Source organism: Lotus japonicus, chromosome 3 (genome assembly GCF_012489685.1).
Source record: "Lotus japonicus ecotype B-129 chromosome 3, LjGifu_v1.2".
Classification (NCBI taxonomy): Eukaryota; Viridiplantae; Streptophyta; class Magnoliopsida; order Fabales; family Fabaceae; genus Lotus; species Lotus japonicus.
Genome location: NC_080043.1, coordinates 15,421,462 through 15,438,997, shown reverse-complemented (window position 1 = coordinate 15,438,997; position 17,536 = coordinate 15,421,462). Strand labels below are relative to the sequence as shown.

Genomic DNA, 17,536 nt, shown 5'->3' with positions numbered 1-17,536 from the left:
ATTTATAATTTTTTATGTTATGTTATTTATTCAGAATTTAGTTTTTCTTAGTTGGCATGTGGACTGACTCGTTAGCTCACAAGTTTAAGTGGGGAGGACGCGAGTCACTCAAAATATAGGTTCGTTTAAATGCGGATCTACATGTATTGCCTCGTTTATTCGCGGGTTAAGTGATTGAGCCTAAACTGACCAGGCTGGCCCACGTGCATATCCAATCAAAACTAGGTATGCGGGTCATTGCAATCCGCTTAACCCACGGATAAACGGGCTCACATGGGCTCCCTTTGTCCGCCCCACCTAAACCCACTGGCTAACAAATTGGCCTGTGACATGTAAGAAAAAAAATCTGAATAAGTAGCATAAAAAAATATAAATCTGACAATGAGATAATCCCTCCTCATTCGAAGTAATTATTGTTATTCCCTTTGCATTTACCACCGGGGGCGATAGAGAAACGCTTCATTGTTTTACTCTCAGCACTATATTATGAATTGAACCTTCGTTCTCACCAAAATGATAATGTATGTTCATATCGTTTGGTAGTCATAAAAACAAAAGAAGGAAAGGAAAATTGTGTGATAAAATTTGAGATCAATCATTACATGTTATAGTAGGGAGGCAGAGTAAATGAATAGAGGAAGGGGATATAAGTAAGCTTCATACTTAAGTTTTTAGATGTCCCAGAATTAGTTCCGTGTTATTTTTTTTCAAAAATTATCTTCACAGCCTGAGGGCAATGAATTGGATGCACTTGATGATTCTCCTAATGGTAGAACTGGATGCACTTGAAGTTGGAGAGCAGAAAGTTTTGCAAATGTTTGTTAAGAATTGGATGCACTTGAAGTTGCTGAGCAGAAAAAATTGGTCGTCCATATAACTAGAGGCTCAACAAATATGGGATATGCATCAAAAGCTTCTGCAATTGGAAGATATGGAAATCTTTAATTTAGGTAACCATCCTATCAAGATCAATGCATGGAGAAGCCATTTAAGATGGTCCAAACATAGAAAGCCAAAGGTGTAGTATTTATTTTAACCCAAAATAGATAATTATGTTACTACCAATTCACACCTGAAATAGGAAAGAGATGGTCAATCCCTCGCTTACACAGTTGCAGTTCATGCATGTGGAGTTTAAGGCAAGTGCTTTATTCATCTGGTAATATGGGCTTCACAGTGTGTCTTGTCTTGTCCAGGTAGGTGTAATGATTTCAACCATTAATGGTTCGGCTGGATGTGGGGAAGTCTTCACCTGTTGAGCCCAATCTGGTTGTCTTGTGCAGGATCAACACACGAGTAATGATTTCAACGCAGCAGCAGCAGGAGGAGGAGGAGGGCCCGAACCTCAGCACACAAGATCACCCCCATGCTGCCGAGCATAGAAACCACGACCCAAGCTCCGGTTTAATAGGTAGAAATATGATCTTATTATAATAATTTAGTGTAAAATATTATAATTATATTTTTTATGATATAAAATGTATATTGAAACAATAATTTGATGGGTAAAATAGTAATTATGTCTTGCACTCATTTCCATTACCTTTTCTTTCATTCTCCCACCATTTTCTCTCAATCGAAACAACTTGAAAAACACCCCATTTTCCTTTTATAATCTCTTCCCTTATGTTCCTTCCTCTCATTTTCAACTCTGCATCCAAACATAGCATAAATGTAAAAAGATAAGGGATAAAAAATCACACATTTATGCTGGTTAACCCCAAACCACTTAATATTTGCTGTGTTAAAACTTAAAAAAACAAAAATCTGTTGCTACCATTATTCTGATTTCTTAGTAGAAGAGCGCAGAGCGGACCCATAATTTGACACAAAAAAGTACAAGAACTTATACACATAATAGCATCACCTGATCCTAAGTCAATTATTAATCTCAATAAATAACTAATACGAAACTACATAATTTTCATCCTACTTAAATGACTAATGCACATGACCCAAGACTAGAGCTATCATCTGTCAGGGAAATTTTGTTGTGACATAATACAAGTTCAATCTTCTCCATGAGTTAGCAGCCATAATGCCTCCTTTGCCATTGTACAAAGTTGCTGTTCCATCATTCTCGATCCATTGATTGAGCATGTGATAGATGGTGACCAGCCTCATCTGTATAGACAATAAGAACATCAAGAAGTGTACAAAGAAACGAGTAGGGAACATTGAATAGCACAATGGACCAGAAACATCATCTATAAATTTATTAATACTCACATTGTAATTACGGGAAATGTATTTTTATCATTTCATGCTTTGATGACGACATGCTTCTAAAAATAGAGTGATTAGCATCACTAGACACTTAGGCTGTGATTGTTTGAAATTAAATAGCTTAAAAAGGGAAGTGAAAAATATGGAATCGAAACAACTTCACACATGCAACACATAATAATCAGTGGATCAAATCCTTTCATCCCAAAACATTGTACTTCTCTCCTATTTACACTCAAATTTGCAGATTACCAGGCATATGGTGAAATGCTAGCTTTCAGAAGTGAACTTTACAAACCGACCAAACTAATCTAGTGCTGAACAAAATTCCTTATAGACACCGAAATTCCTATAACGTGTAATTCAATTCAAATCGCATATACAAAAATCTAGAACTGAACCGATGCAAATTCCTATACTCAGCACGTAAATAACGTCCACAATATTCTAATATTTTAGACGAAAGAAATGTCAGATAGTACTGCAATCTGGTATGAATATTGAGAAGTACCACTTTCACCATCAGAAAGATCTGCAATTCTTTCAAGTGCATCAATAAGAGACTGCTCATGATCCTGCATTTAATTCATTAATGATTATTTGTACACACCATTTGCTAGAGAATAAAAAAAATCAGTAGCTGGAAGTGTAAGAAATGGCAGACCGCATTCAAAATACACCCTTACCTTCAATACTTTCTTGGCTTTCTCAATTTCAAGTGCATCAGGATGATTTGCACTGAATACCCTTTCCACCTAGCAAGTTCACTGGGAATTTAAATATGTGCCATAAAAAGATCAAACAATCGCAGATCAAAGAGTATTTTGATTGAACTATTCAGTCACCTCTTTGACCAGTGTCTCAGTGTGAAGTATTTGTATATCATCTGGGGCCTTCTTTCCTATTCCATTCTGTGATGGCAAAAAGTTTTTTCTGGATTGGCCCTTCGTGGCTCCTCTACCCCTTCCAGCTCCTGGAACACTATCACGTCCTGTAGACCCATTCATCCCACGACCAGATGCACCAAAACCCCCATGATTATTGATACCGGGATCCTCACCTACCCACTGAAAATCTTCAGGAGAGATCTGCATTTACAAAACAATGTATATAAGGAGCTAGAATAATATAGTGCCAAGAAGTGCTAAGCATATCAAGCAGATGGCAAATCCACATTCTAAATATTATTGAGCATTCAAGATAAATAAGGAGCAATGCTTCAATCCCATGAAAATCAAACAAGCACCAGAATTCAGGGTATATAGGGAAAGTTTTAAAAAGTCAAAATTCTGTTTATCTGAGTATATATTTCTTTTCATATGGTACCAGTAGCTGCAGCCATTAATGCAGACATGATACCACATTATATACTGATTCCTAGATTAGCCCAGTTTGAAATCTCAATTTGGTGCTGAAAATGAAAAGGTTGTACTACGTGCCAAAAGTGATATTAAGTAAACAAAAACTGACAATATTCAACACAAGATCATTAACAATATTTTAGAGCAGTCATTTCCTTACTTGACATTTTAAGTGAAAATATATTTCATCAGTATAGTCAATTTCATTATATTAAATGCCTGCTAGTATCCTTTAAAACAATTTTAGCATTTTAAATCATGCATTTCCATTCTCCCTGTTCCCACAGTGCTCAGTTGAACATTGGTTTAGAACTGAGAAAGAGACAAAGGATCAAAAGCAGTGCATATATGATATTTTAAGGTATATGTGGAGTACCTAAGACTAAGTCCTAAAGATGTTGTGCTTCAAACCAACTAAAAGAAATCTAAGATAAAGAGCTGTTGACAGGATAGTGCTTCATTGGTCCATTTAGTAGATCCCCTCCAAAAACAATTACCATATTAAGCAGCACCTTAGAAGGATATAGCACTGGGACATGCTATTATTTATGTATGGTGACAGGTGTCATACCAGTGTCAGTATAGACATTACTAATTTAGTGCCTAGTTTTTCACGATTATTAAATCAGGACACAGTGCTAAAGCCTAAAAGTTTTTTAGTTTTATCCAACACACCCTAACTCTCATTTTTATTCCCTAGAATCTTAGTATCTCCTTACCTATTAGGTAAGACTAAGAGACTAATCTCCCATGTATGGTTAGGCGCAAATTAAATTGTTAGACATTGAGGTTTAACGATTTTAGGTTAGATACCAATTCATAAATTGGTATTGTTAACATCAGTCCTTAGCCTGATGATTAGAATCCAAAAGTAAAAAGTTTTTATTGGGAAATGAAGCATTGATTGCAATTTTGCACATCCAGTGAAACAAACTTTTCCTTTCCTAATAAAAGCTCTCAACTTTTGTATTCTTATCATCAGCCCTTAGAGCTGATATTGACAAATTGATAATAAATTAATTCAGAGGCTTCAGAATCTTTTTATGATAATAATAAACAATAAAGACCATTTGTTCTTTGTACTAACGCACAGCCAAAGGCATTAAAACCTCTACAGAACTCTAGCCAAAGATGTTAAATAACAAAGCGTTCTCAATCATTTTAGATATATCATATACCCAAAATCTGAAAAAGTAAACCATCACACAAGCATGAATTTATTTAAATTCCTAATAGACTACTTTAGCAATGTTAAAGAACTTTGTTCTAAAAATATGAAATATTCATAATTAAATATTATTTAGTTGATAAAATGAACTTTCTTCTGCAACATTCATGGTAAATCACTTTTAGGGCTCATGAGAAGACTAGAAACCAGATCATAGAAAAAAGACAACAAACTCATTTTAAAGTGACATGGAACATTATCAGAACTCAGCAATTTTTTTTCTTGAGCGGTGGCCCTGGTGGGACCATCGGGGTGAAAGAGGAAAGTCAAAAGAACATGAACTTCTCTTTGTCCTCGTACTGCTTAAATGCCACTTAAGTTTTCTTAAGAAGTCCCTAAGTTTTCTAGAACCATAGCTTTGCAATGATAAATTATTGCTAGGGGATTAATCGTAACAAAGCACACAAGAATTACACCACAGTTATCGGTAGCAGATATACCTCGGACAGATTAACCCATTCCCATGTTTCATTTGCCCTCCCCATGTCATAGACCAGATTGTGTCGACCCTGAAAAGTTAAAAATAAAAGTAAACATGTCAGCTATAAACTAATTGACATTGACAAACTAATTTTCAAATAATTGGGGGGCTGCAAGTACATCAATTGGACTGTAGTCAGAGATAACAGCTTCATAGAAGTTATTGTCATCAGGCCATCTTGTTCGTACTCTCCTACCGATCACTGAATCAAATGATGCAACTCCCTCGGCAAGCTCAGCCATAACAGTACCAGAAGTAACTCTATCTGGCACTTGATTCCTTCCACCTGATCCTAATAAAGGATATTGTTTTTTTGAAGATACACCTGTCAAGACTTGGCCCTACAAATAAAAGCCAAAATAAGAAACTTAATGTTGCTGATGTATGTATTTTTTGTTAGTGACAAATAATTTTTTCAACAGCTCAGATTGGGATAAGACCAAGCTCGGTGTAGATAAATAAAGAGCAATGTAGAGGAATTTAATGTTTAAGGTGGGTATCGAGCGGGTTTTCTCGCTTTTCGATTTCAATGGGGGTAAACACTTTAGGTTTTGGATCGGTGTTAAGCACTTTTTCGTGCTCCTTGGTTGTTTCTCGTGGGTTTTGCTATAGTGGCAGAGTTTTATCAGCTTTTTGCTGTTAGGTTACTGTACCCATGTTGAGAAGGGGTTGTTTCTCAACACTTTCTACTATATATTATATATATCTTTGAGCTTTAAAAAAATAAATATTATAACATTTACTAACAGCTTTTTGCTTCTTTCCCTTAGATCCAGGGACAGATCCACGTTTTGCAACAGAAGATGGCTGGAGGGATGCAGCAGAGGGTTGCGAGTGAAATGGAGGAGAAGGCCCACCAAAAGATTGTGATGGTACAGAGGGTGTTATCTTCGGCTTCTTACGGGATGCAGAGACTGTGGGACTCGGAATTGAATCATGAATAGCCAGTCCAGTACTCAGCACACCAGGCTGATGGCCTCCTGTCTGTCTCCACTCCCTAAAATCAACACGAAATGAAATACTGATAAAAAAAGATAGAATGTGTCTACGGAAAAAGTAAGAGTCTGACTTCTAAACAATTGACCAAAAGAAACCATGTTTTGAGAATTTATCAGACCTTATTCTATGTATGACATCATCAGCATTAACACGGCCCAGAAGTTCCCTGTGTTCTTCATTTGATAATCTTAATTCTTTTCTTAGGTCTGTAAGCAAAGTTTCCTTGTCCTGAAGAAAATGCATGCCACTTAGCAGTCATTTAAACCAGGTGAAACAAATTAAAAAATATTAGATATGTGAAAACAAAATAATAAAATGTACCCAAGTAATGGCATCAGCTTGAGCCTTAAAGGCTCGCAGAACTGAACTGTAAGCTTCCTGCTCAAGTTGGTGAATTTGAGTTTCCATATCAATTTCACCATACATCCTGGGGTATGAAATTGAACCTATAGCAGATCTTCCATTCCCAGCAAGACGTGCCCCTCTGGGAATTCTATTTTGATGTGTTGGTGGAAGGTCATCATCAGTTCCTGCAATCATCGGATCAAGTGAACGGATATGAGAATAGCAGCCAGACAGGACCATAGATCCTAAAATATGCATAACGATATCTTACTAAGGCCATAAGGAATTGTATACTAGCGTAGCATTCAAAAATGGAAACTGAGGACAACATTTCACTAGGTAAGAGATATTGCAGTTAGGGGAAAAAATATTGTCAATGCAACAAATTTTCACCATTGGACAATGCAATCAGTCTGCTACATGTCAGTGTTACACTGAATGGCACAGGGAATCACTTAGACAGTTTTGTGTCTAAAAAAAGGGGCGTAAAAGATATAGACATGAAAGAATCTTGAGTGCGTTAACATTTGATTTAGAAAAACTCAATCCTTGCTAACAGCAGGATAAACACTTCAGCACGTTTCTTCTTTCTGAGTCTGAAAGTTTCAATAAACTACTTCTCAGTCAAACTTTCAACCAGTACAGTCCAACGCCCTAGAAGCATTCAGCACCTTCCTGATTGAGGTGCAGACCTTTCAGTCAGTCTCACACTTCTGACACCTTTGGCGTGCCATTCGTGCTGAGGTGAGGCGTGCCTTTAGTGCCATATCGCCAACTAAAGCAAGAAACCAAGAGGCTTGGCAAAACAGCCTAATAATTTACAACTCTCTTCTTTTATTTCTAATGCATCTTTTGAGCTTCTCGGCGCGTCTCGAAGTTGTTTAAACCCCCTAGTGCCTCAAGGGCACCTTCCACCCCTCTCTGCTACCCAAAGTGTCCATAGGAAGAAAAGCTATTAACTTTGACAAGAAAATAACCAATCACTTAATTCCCTTGAGATATTAACAAAGTAAAACATGTATTGGTATTTTGCTCACTAATCAAACACAGCTAATTCACTCATTCTGCAAGCACAGCATGAAAAAAATTGAATTTTGATGCTAACCCATTTGTTTTGGATGAAAATATCAAAACAGTGGCAAAGAAATTCAAACAAAGCCCTAACCCTAAAATTGAAAAACAGAGAGAATGAACAGAAAAAAGAGAAAGCTTCAAATTATCGTTACAATATGGAAAAAAAAACAGAATTAAGGAAGAAATTTAGAATGAAGCTCACCGCTACTATCGTAGGGTTCGTAATCCATAGCCAGTTTGAATGGGAATGCAGAGTACCCAGATCCAAGAAAATTACGCAGAAAACAAAACCCCTTTTTCCACCGAAATTGAAGAAGTGGCAACAATGGAAGAAGAAGGAGTGTGGTTGATGAAGGAAACGATGAAGGTGGATTGGAATTGGGAAGATCGAAGCTCTGTGTAGAGTAGTGGTGTAGAATCTCAATTTGGTGAGTCGAACTCGGTTGCTGAGTTATTGTGGATGCGACTCGCTCGCGCGTTTTTTAATTCGTTACCTTTTTGTTCACGTTAGTTAAAACTAAAAAAAATTAAAATTATTGCACCTGTTGTGAATAAAGCTTAGCAAGTAAGAGAGAAAGAAGAAGAGAGATATGAGAAATAGTCTGATGGGAATGCTCTGCTAGGTGCAGACTCCCTTGTATTTATATTATTAGGTTTAGAGTGTTGAACAAGTATATATGTGGGCTTGGCCCATGGACTCTTAACTATGATGGGCATCCAAATATTCATAACACTCCCCCTTGGATGACCATCCCTTAAGAATGTGCCTCATTAAAACCTTACTAGGAAAACCCAGTGGGATAAAAACCTAGTCAAGGAAAAAGAGTACATCATTCTATAGTTCGTCTTTGTACATTGCCTCATTAAAAACCTACCATGTAAAACCCAATGGGAAAAAAACACGGGTAAGGAAAAAAAAATGCAATGCATTTTAATTGAGATCTTTGAGCCGACGAACTCTCATATTCCGCACAAGCTTTTCAAATGTTGTAGTTGGAAGAGCCTTCGTAAATAAGTTTTCCAAATTATCTCTTGAACGAACTTGTTGGATGTCTATGTCACCATTCTTTTGTAGATCATGAGTGAAGAAGAGAGCCTCGGTGATATGTGCTTTGTCCTATCTCCCTTGATGTATCATTCCTTTGTTTGAGCAATGCATGCAGTATTATCTTCATATATAGTTGTTGGCGGCATCTTTCTAGAGGACAGGTCACAAGTATCAAGTACGCATTGAATCACAAATCTCAGTCAAACGTATTCTCGTCTTGTCTCATGTAATGTTAATATTCCTGCATGGTTAGCTGAGGTGGCTGTTATAGTTTGTTTCATAGATCTCCATGAAATGGTTGTTCCTCCACATGTAAACAAGTAACCTGTTTGAGATCTCTCATTATGTGGGTTAGACAAATATCCAGCATCTACATAGCCAATTAAGTCAAGCTTGGACATATAGGGAAAAATAAATTCATATCAATTGTGCCTTTAAGATAACGAAAGACTATTTTATGTATAACTAGCAATATACATTAGTGCTCTGATTGATAATTCATGACCAAGTAAAAATTCATCCTCTTCGTACCTGTCTTGCATGAGTATGTTGGAACATAAATACCTCATCCTTTGAATACTCAATTGGTAAGGCTAGACAAAAGTTTTATTCCCAACTCTTTTATCTTCAATTCTCTTTTTAGCAAATCTACAGCTTTTGGGAGCTCTTTTGGAGTCCCAATAAATCATTGTCATAAACATTAATCATGACATAAACAATCTCATATCTCATCATAAATATGCATGAGTTTGTTGGGTCATTTTGCGACCGTCCTTAGGCAAATAATCATGATTGTCTCAATCTAGTAATTTATTCATTGTTGAGAACATGAATTGTGTGCTTTGAGCATCTTACAATCTTCAAGGAGTTTTATAGAGATATCAATCTCAAGTGAGTCATAGCAATAAGTTGTAACTCCAAGTATCCACCACGATTGTCACATGTATCTTAAATATGACAACATTATTACACTTTGCTACAAAGACTCTTTAAGCCTTATTGTCTTTATACCTTTAGGGTATAGACATGAGGTCCAAAGACCCTTAAATTAAGCAAATGAATTGCTTCTTTCTATTTATGGCCAATCACACCCATTCATTTTCGGGTTCAAGATTTTCGCACATATTTCTAATATTGAGCGCTACTTCATCATGTCGACAATTCTTCATATTCTTGGTTCCTTGTTTTAACTTGTAGAGACATAATCATATGAGATTTCTTCAATAAATAATTACAAGTACCTGAACCTCTTTAGGAGGAATAGACATTTTTGTAGTCTCTACACTTTTCAAGATAGTTTGTCTCCTCAACAAGACCATCATCCTTCTCTAGGATATATATTTTTTGAACCAAGTTTTAGGCATGCCTTAGTCTAATAATAAATTTTCCAACTGGGATATTAAGTAAGAGAAAGGTATTTGCAGCATATAAGGAATTTAATAATTCCTTTTAGGTCAGAGAATGCATCTTTTGAACTTCTAGTTCATAGTGCGAGTGTACATATGCATTCTTCACAAATTTTCAGAGCTGCTTAATTTCCTCTCCCCCTAATGCTGAGAAACAACAAGTAAGATATGAAATATCTATCGGTAATGGCTCAAATTGATTACATAATCTCAGCTTTCCTTGTGGTCCCACCTTAGTGCGTTGGGGTGGAGCAATTCAAAATATATAACGCACATATAAAATTCTTAGATGGGAGATATTAGGTTCATGACCATGAACCGATTGCAATGGGGAGGATTCTAATGAATTGTTGGCTTGATGCGTATTAATGCTGCTAATTGCAAAATCACATATCCATAAATAAGGATATTTGTTCTCATATGTAATTGTCTAGCTATAAATAGGAGGCATTTAACTAAACAACTCAGCTAGATCAATTGAATACGAACATGTGCAACTAGATATTCAAAATCAGGTCATTTACCAACTTGATCAAGGTTGGAATTTTCACTCTATCAACATTGAGAGCTGATGGCATATTTAGCCATTTAGTCGATGCATCGATAAATTTATGAAATACTTAAATGACCTATAAAAGAAGTGAATACGTGCACATGTATCGCATCAAATATACTCAAGAGTATGCGGGATTCAAACTCATATATTTTACCAACTATTAATTGGTCATGAGAACAATATATAAGAATTCATTATATTGAAGAATCTTCAGGCTCTTCGATGGGTACTCATATGAATTCATATACTTTCGCATCATCAGACTCGGGATGGTCCAACCGGTTATGCCAATCACATTCAATTTGTTCCATATATAGAAATTTCTCATTCAAAATAATACTTCAATGTTTGAAGTAAAATTTTCTTACGTTTTAAATCCTTTAAGGATTTTGATATTTTCAACCCATAGTTTATCGTTACATCAATAAAATGTAAATAAAGTCTTCAAAGACTTTCAAATTAATAAGGAATATGTATATATGACAGTTGTGTCACAAGATGAACATTGCATCTAATACTTTCCTTTAACTCATATTTAAAGCATGGAAAAGCTTAATGAGTTTGACATCTTCACATGTCTAAATTACTACTGGTCCAAGCAATATCTAACAACAATGTTTATATTGCTCATTATCTTTCTATACTTTGATACCAATTTAGGGGAATATAAATGGAGTAGAAAGCATGAGATCATGCGCCAATGTGAGACTCTAACTCACACTCCAATTCTCAACAGTCTCCCCCTAAGTGTGAGTCGCAACCATATTATTATGCTCCCGCTCAACAAGCTATTAGCAATTGCACTGCAATTCGCTTCATCACCCTGTCAATAGGACAGGTCGCATGAACACTACATTGTGTCAAGAAGACTTTCGATATGGGGAGTCATTATCATGGTCACATTAACCATTGATTCAAATATCACTTCTATGATTGCAACCGCATTTGGGTTGTTTCTTGCAAAAATATAATATTATTGATCTATGGATTTATTCAAGAGTGTCAATGATCAATTTTAAAATATTGCTTTGAAATTTCATAGGCTTCTTCTAGAGAGCCACCACAAAGTCTCATTTCATGAAACATTATCAAATATGTCATTCGATGTCCTTCAGAGACATTAACCTCTCTGGCTAAAGGATCACAACTTTTGTCATGTTTATTGAAATAATATTCACTTTAAGGAATATCTCAATATGGCTACTTCAGTAGCTTACAAGATAACAGATCACTTTCAATATTTTTCAAGATATATTTGAAAGATCGATTATTTGATCATATTTTTTTTAAACCGTTATATCTCAACAAAACTGTGACATATAAAAATAAAAAAAACATTCGTTTTTAACAAATTATTTCAACAACCGTTGAAATACATACCAAGGTTGTAAAAAAAAAAACATATCAAGGTTACTCAAAAAAGTGAGTGTTTTTAATCTATTTAATTTAGAAATAGATAACAAGATTCATCAATAAGTAATCTTTAGAGTGATTAATTCAGGAAAAGAATAGCATAACTCAAAGTTAATCGATTATCATGACTTATAACATCATAAGAGTAAAATTTAAATTGGTAGCACAGTTTCAATTTCAAAAACAATCTAATCTCATCATGATGGAACAATTTGCTTTTTCTTTTTTCGTAACCACTCTCAATCTAAAACATATCTATTTAATTTTAAAAAAATAATAAGATATCACAATTAACAAACAAAGTAGTCAATTTAATAAAGAGATCAATTTAAAAATATGGCTTAAATACTCTTTTAGTCCTTGAAATTGTAAAGAGAATCAAATCTGATCCCTGTAAAATTTTCGCATCAAATTGGGTCCCTAAAATTGTTTTTTTAATCTAATTAAGTCATTTTGCTCAATTTTGACTAGTCAACGGTCCAGTGGAAAGCCTAGTCAGCTAAGGATGGTCACATGGACTTTTTTCACATCAATTTTAGTCCCTTGAAAAATATTTTAATCAATTTTAATCATTGTTCTTCCACCTTCCTCTTCCACCTTCTTCCTCTTCCTCCATAACTCAAATCCTTAAATCTAGAAATTCAAAACCCTAAAAAAACTATATGTTCATCACATTCACCTTGTTCTTCCTTTTGAATTTATGAGATTTGAGTTATGAAGGAAGAGGAAGAAGGTGGAAGAGGAAGAAGATGAAGGTGGAAGAAACAAGGAGTAAAATTGATTAAAATACTTTTCAAGGGACTAAAATTGATGTGAAAAAGTCCACGTGGCCGTCCTTAGCTGACTAGGCTTGCCATTGGACTGTTGACTGGTCAAAATTGAACAAAAGGAGTTAATTAGATTAAAAAAACAATTTTAGGGACCTAATTTGATGCGAAAATTTTACAAGAACCAGATTTGATTCCCTTTACAATTTCAAGGACCAAAAGGTTATTTAAACCTAAAAATATAGTATATTTTATGAATCTTTTCTTGATCTCTTCCCATTATGATATATCTTATGACCTTTCTTTATCTCTTCCACTTCTGGTGGCAAGATTCAATAATATTTCATTCACATCAAGGAAGGAATGAAGAATGATCAAGTCAACTAAATCATAGAGCAATTTCTCTCTCAAACGTATCCAATAAATCGATTGAATCTTTTTGGGATTTAATATTCATATAAATTTCTAGTTCTCCAAGAATTGTTCTTTATGTATTCATGCTATGGTACTTCTGGACTCATAGCTCAAAGAGAATATATCTCAATACAATTCTTATGAATTCGTAGGATACAAATCTTCATGATTCATATTTTAAAAAAATTCGCAATGGTACTTCTGGACTCGTAGGTTATGAATCTTCAGGATTCATAGTGTAAAAAAAAATCAACTACAGTACTTCTGGACACGTAGGCTATGAATCTTCAGGATTCATAGTGTAAAAAAAATCAACTACGGTACTTCTGGACACGTAGGCTATGAATCTTCAGGATTCATAGTGTAAAAAAAATCAACTACGGTACTTCTGGACATGTAGGCTATGAATCTTCATGATTCATTCAAAATAATTCAACTACAATGCTTCTGGATTATAGGCTATGAATCTTAATGATTCTTTCAAAATAATTCAATTACAATGCTTCTGGACTGTAAGGCTATGAATCTTCAGGATTCATGCTTATTACTATGGTACTTCTGGACTCATAGATAAATGATTCGAAGAAGAATGAGAAGAAAGAAGAAGAAAAAAAATTGTAAAATTATAACCTTCCACATGGATGTGGTACTTACTCTGGAATTGTGAATACTTACTCTTTCACTTAGGAATTATGAATTATGGAGAGACTATCGTGCTGATAACGTGTTGTGAATAAAGCGTAGCAAGTAAGAGAGAAAGGAGAAGAGAGATATGAGAAATAGTTTGATGGGAATGCTCTGCTAGGTGCAGACTCCCTTGTATTTATATTATTAGGTTTAGAGTGTCGAACAAGTATACATGTGGGCTTGGCCCATGGACTCTTAACTATGATGGGCATCCAAATATTCATAACAGCACCATGATTTTTTCCTATTTTATTTTTCAAATTTCTACTTTTGGGCGCCACTTTGGAATATTACAATAGAGTGTCTCCATATGAGCACCCAAGAAGGGTAGGTCAGTTGATAATAATACATGATGAGGGTGTGTAAAGAGTTCTCAGGTTCGATCCACACACAATACTCTAGGGATAAGTAGGGTTGGCAACGGTCCCGTGGGTGCGGGTTTGGTCATTCTCACACCCAAACCCGAACTTAACACCCAAATCCAAGCCCAAACTCAAACCCAATATGGGTGCAAAAGTTAAACTCAAACTCAAACCCCTGATTTCGGGTTACCCAAACTCAAACCCATTGAACCCGCAAAAAACTCAAAAATCCGACCCGGAAACAACATGTATATAAGAGAACAACATGAACATAAGCTGATTAAAACTCATCATCTTTCCAATATAAAGGAAGAAATATAGTTCATGAACATAAGCTTATTAACAACATAATGCATGGATTTATAAACATCCCAGTTCTAAATGTCTAATTAAATAAAACACTACTTATAAGTAACTTTAATAATATATATAAGGGCTGGTAATTACATGCATAAGGCTTCGGGTTTGGGTGCGGATTTAATCAATCTCACACCCGAACCCAAATTGGTTTTAAAATTCGGGTGAAACCCAAACCCACACCCAAAAAAATTGGGTTTCGCCCAAAATTTCGGGTTGTGTTCGGGTCGGGCCCCGCGGGTGTGGTTTTCCTCCATCTTTAGAGATAAACAGCCTTAACTGTAACTAAATCTCGAATCTAACGACATCCAAAGGGTGGCCGAGTACCAACTGTCTATAAAAAAAAATTCATATGAGGCCTCTCAATAAACTAATTCAATTTATAAAATTAGTTAATCGAAAGTTATTCACCCAATAATCTCTTAATTAAGTGATGTTATCAATTAGATCCTATTTTTAATTCTTTAAACCCCAGTAATCTCAATCAATGCATTAATAATAAAAACAATCCACTCTTATAAATTAGAGTACTCACTCAGGAGAGTGGTTATTTCATGAAATCACTCTCTTTTACACTATGTCGCATCTAATTTTTTTGAATTTCTTCTCAAATATTAAACTGTGAATAATACGGCGCTGCGGTGGACTCTCCAACTACTTTGAAACTTGGCTTCCAAGACCCGATTGTGGAAACAAATAGCTTGGTGGTGTGCAATGCTTGGAGGGCATTTCGATGTCTTGTGCTTTCGCACTAATTTCGCTCTTGTGTTTTGCTCATGTTTTTCGGGAAGGCAACAAGGTGGCATATTTCCTTGCCAAGTTTACTCTCTCTAGTTATTCGTGTGTTTGGATTAAGGACTTTCCTCCTAGCTTAGCGGGTTTAATCTCGTCGGATGCTCTTTCTCATTATTAATGAATGAGTTCTTTTGCTGTCAAAAAATTAAGATGTGAGCAATACGCCATGCATGCAATTCCCCATTTTGTTCACACTTTTGATTTCTAAATGTTCATTCTCTTGAATACCGATTTTCTAATATTTCTCTCTTGAGTCTTTGAATTTAGTCTTAATTCCATTTTTTATCCTAATCTATCGCGATTGTGTGATTTGAGTTCCCGATTTTCAAAACAAGCGACCTAGGTCCCATCTATATATATATATATATATATATATATATATATATATATATATAAAGCACACTTGAGTTTTAGCATTAAATACTTAAGCAAAACTCAAGTGTTGCATTGTATTAAAAGCATTTCAAAAAAATTATAATAAATATATTAAAAATAAATAAAAAAATTGAAAGAAATTATATTTTCAAAAACTATTCAACTACTTACACTAAAAAACAACATTCATAAACTTAAAAAATTTACTTGAGTTTTATATTTCACAAATATTAAAAATTAAATTCATGAAGAAAATAATATTTATTAACAAATAATTTAGATAAAATATTTTTCAAATCAAAAATCTATTTATATTTAAAGGAGACTTGATTTTACATTAAACCATAAAATTCTCATACTTTTGTATGAAAATACATTAAGAAATAATAAATTTTCTTTGTAATAATATATTAAAAAATAATAAAAACCTGAAAAATTTTGTATTGTCAAAAAATATTCAACTACTTACATTAAATAACAACATTCATCAACTTAAAATTGACTTCCAAAAAAACACTGAAATTATCTTAAGTTTTTCATTTGCCAAATATTAAAAATTAAAATTATTTAATAATAATAATATGGATAAAATATTTAAATTGAATAATGCCCTTAAAAGGTATTCAATATTAACTATAACTTATGTGCAATATGTCCTCGAAGGATAACTCAAGTGGTATAAGAGCTAAATATATAAGGGTTGGGTGGGAAAAAGTGTGAAGGGTCCCGGGTTCGAACCCGGATAAAACTTGGGTGCATTATTGAAAAAAAAAAAGTTAAATATATTTTTTGATCTATGATATAGTAAAAATTATTCGAGTAAGCATAATAGAGAAAAATAATAATGATCGTAGTTGAATAAATATTTGTTGTGAGAGGCTTGACTTATCCCCTTAACATGATCGTAGAGCCTCAAGAGATTAGTCTCATTGCTATCGATTGTGAGAAAATGTTCGCAAACCAAATAAGTTGAAAAAAATCAAATTCACAAGATAATATTTTAGGCTATTTTCTTTTGTCAAAAGGCTATATATGTTATCACTTATTATAATTCAAAAAGTTAAACTTAATTTATTCTTCTTGGTATTGATATGTCACATCAAAAGACTTTCTAGGTAAAAAGTATAAAAAATGATATTAAAACTTATTTCATGGCATTAGACTACTTAACATTTTTTACGTAACTTAAATATTTCAAATTAAATTAATAATTTTTCATATTATTAAATAAATAAAATTTGTAATTGACAAAATTATGTCTATACTAATAATTAAATTTGAGTAATATTAATTATTTATAAAAAAAACTATAACAATATTTATCGAAATGTCTTAACACAATTTTTCTATATTTATAATTAAAAATTATTTTAATTTTTATTTACTTAAACTATAATAAATTTTATATAATGTTAAAAAATATTGTAAGTAAACCCGTGCAACATAAGGGTATAATATCTAGTATTTTAGTAAAGTGGACAATTTTGGTCCTTCATTTGACGTCTAAAAACTAGAGTGTGCTTATGAGACTTCATTAAATGATGTGGATTTCTATGTGTGATTGCCACGTAACACATAATAGATATAATTAATATTAATATTAAAAAATAAAAACTCAAAAACAAAAAATCCAAACACAAGC

The 17,536-nt window shown here is 34.0% G+C and overlaps 1 protein-coding gene across 2 annotated transcripts; it reads right to left on the bottom strand.

Moving 5' to 3' along the window:
- Positions 1-1,751: 1,751 nt before the first annotated feature.
- LOC130748048 (protein EMSY-LIKE 3-like) lies at positions 1,752-8,196 on the bottom strand. 2 transcript variants are annotated; one of them, XR_009022576.1, is made up of 10 exons: positions 7,917-8,196; positions 6,617-6,825; positions 6,414-6,523; positions 6,044-6,293; positions 5,416-5,637; positions 5,256-5,324; positions 3,072-3,314; positions 2,913-2,981; positions 2,230-2,801; positions 1,752-2,124 (listed from the first exon to the last, which is right to left on the bottom strand). XR_009022576.1 is itself a non-coding variant. In XM_057601133.1 (10 exons), exons 1-10 carry the CDS (start codon positions 7,942-7,944, stop codon positions 2,075-2,077), a joined length of 1,314 nt encoding a protein of 437 aa, XP_057457116.1. In that variant the 5' UTR covers positions 7,945-8,196; the 3' UTR covers positions 1,752-2,074. The 2 variants fall into 2 exon arrangements, 1 of the variants encoding a protein (XP_057457116.1); XM_057601133.1 differs by having other exon boundaries at positions 2,738-2,801.
- Positions 8,197-17,536: the final 9,340 nt, after the last annotated feature.

Bases quoted from the DNA above. Each gene is read 5' to 3' on its own strand.
- LOC130748048 (XM_057601133.1), bottom strand. From the start codon at position 7,944: ATGGATTACGAACCCTACGATAGTAGCG. The intron at 6,826-7,916 runs GTGAGCTTCATT...CGATGATTGCAG, and splicing joins CGAACCCTACGATAGTAGCG to GAACTGATGATGACCTTCCA. The intron at 6,524-6,616 runs GTACATTTTATT...CATTTTCTTCAG, and splicing joins AAGCTGATGCCATTACTTGG to GACAAGGAAACTTTGCTTAC.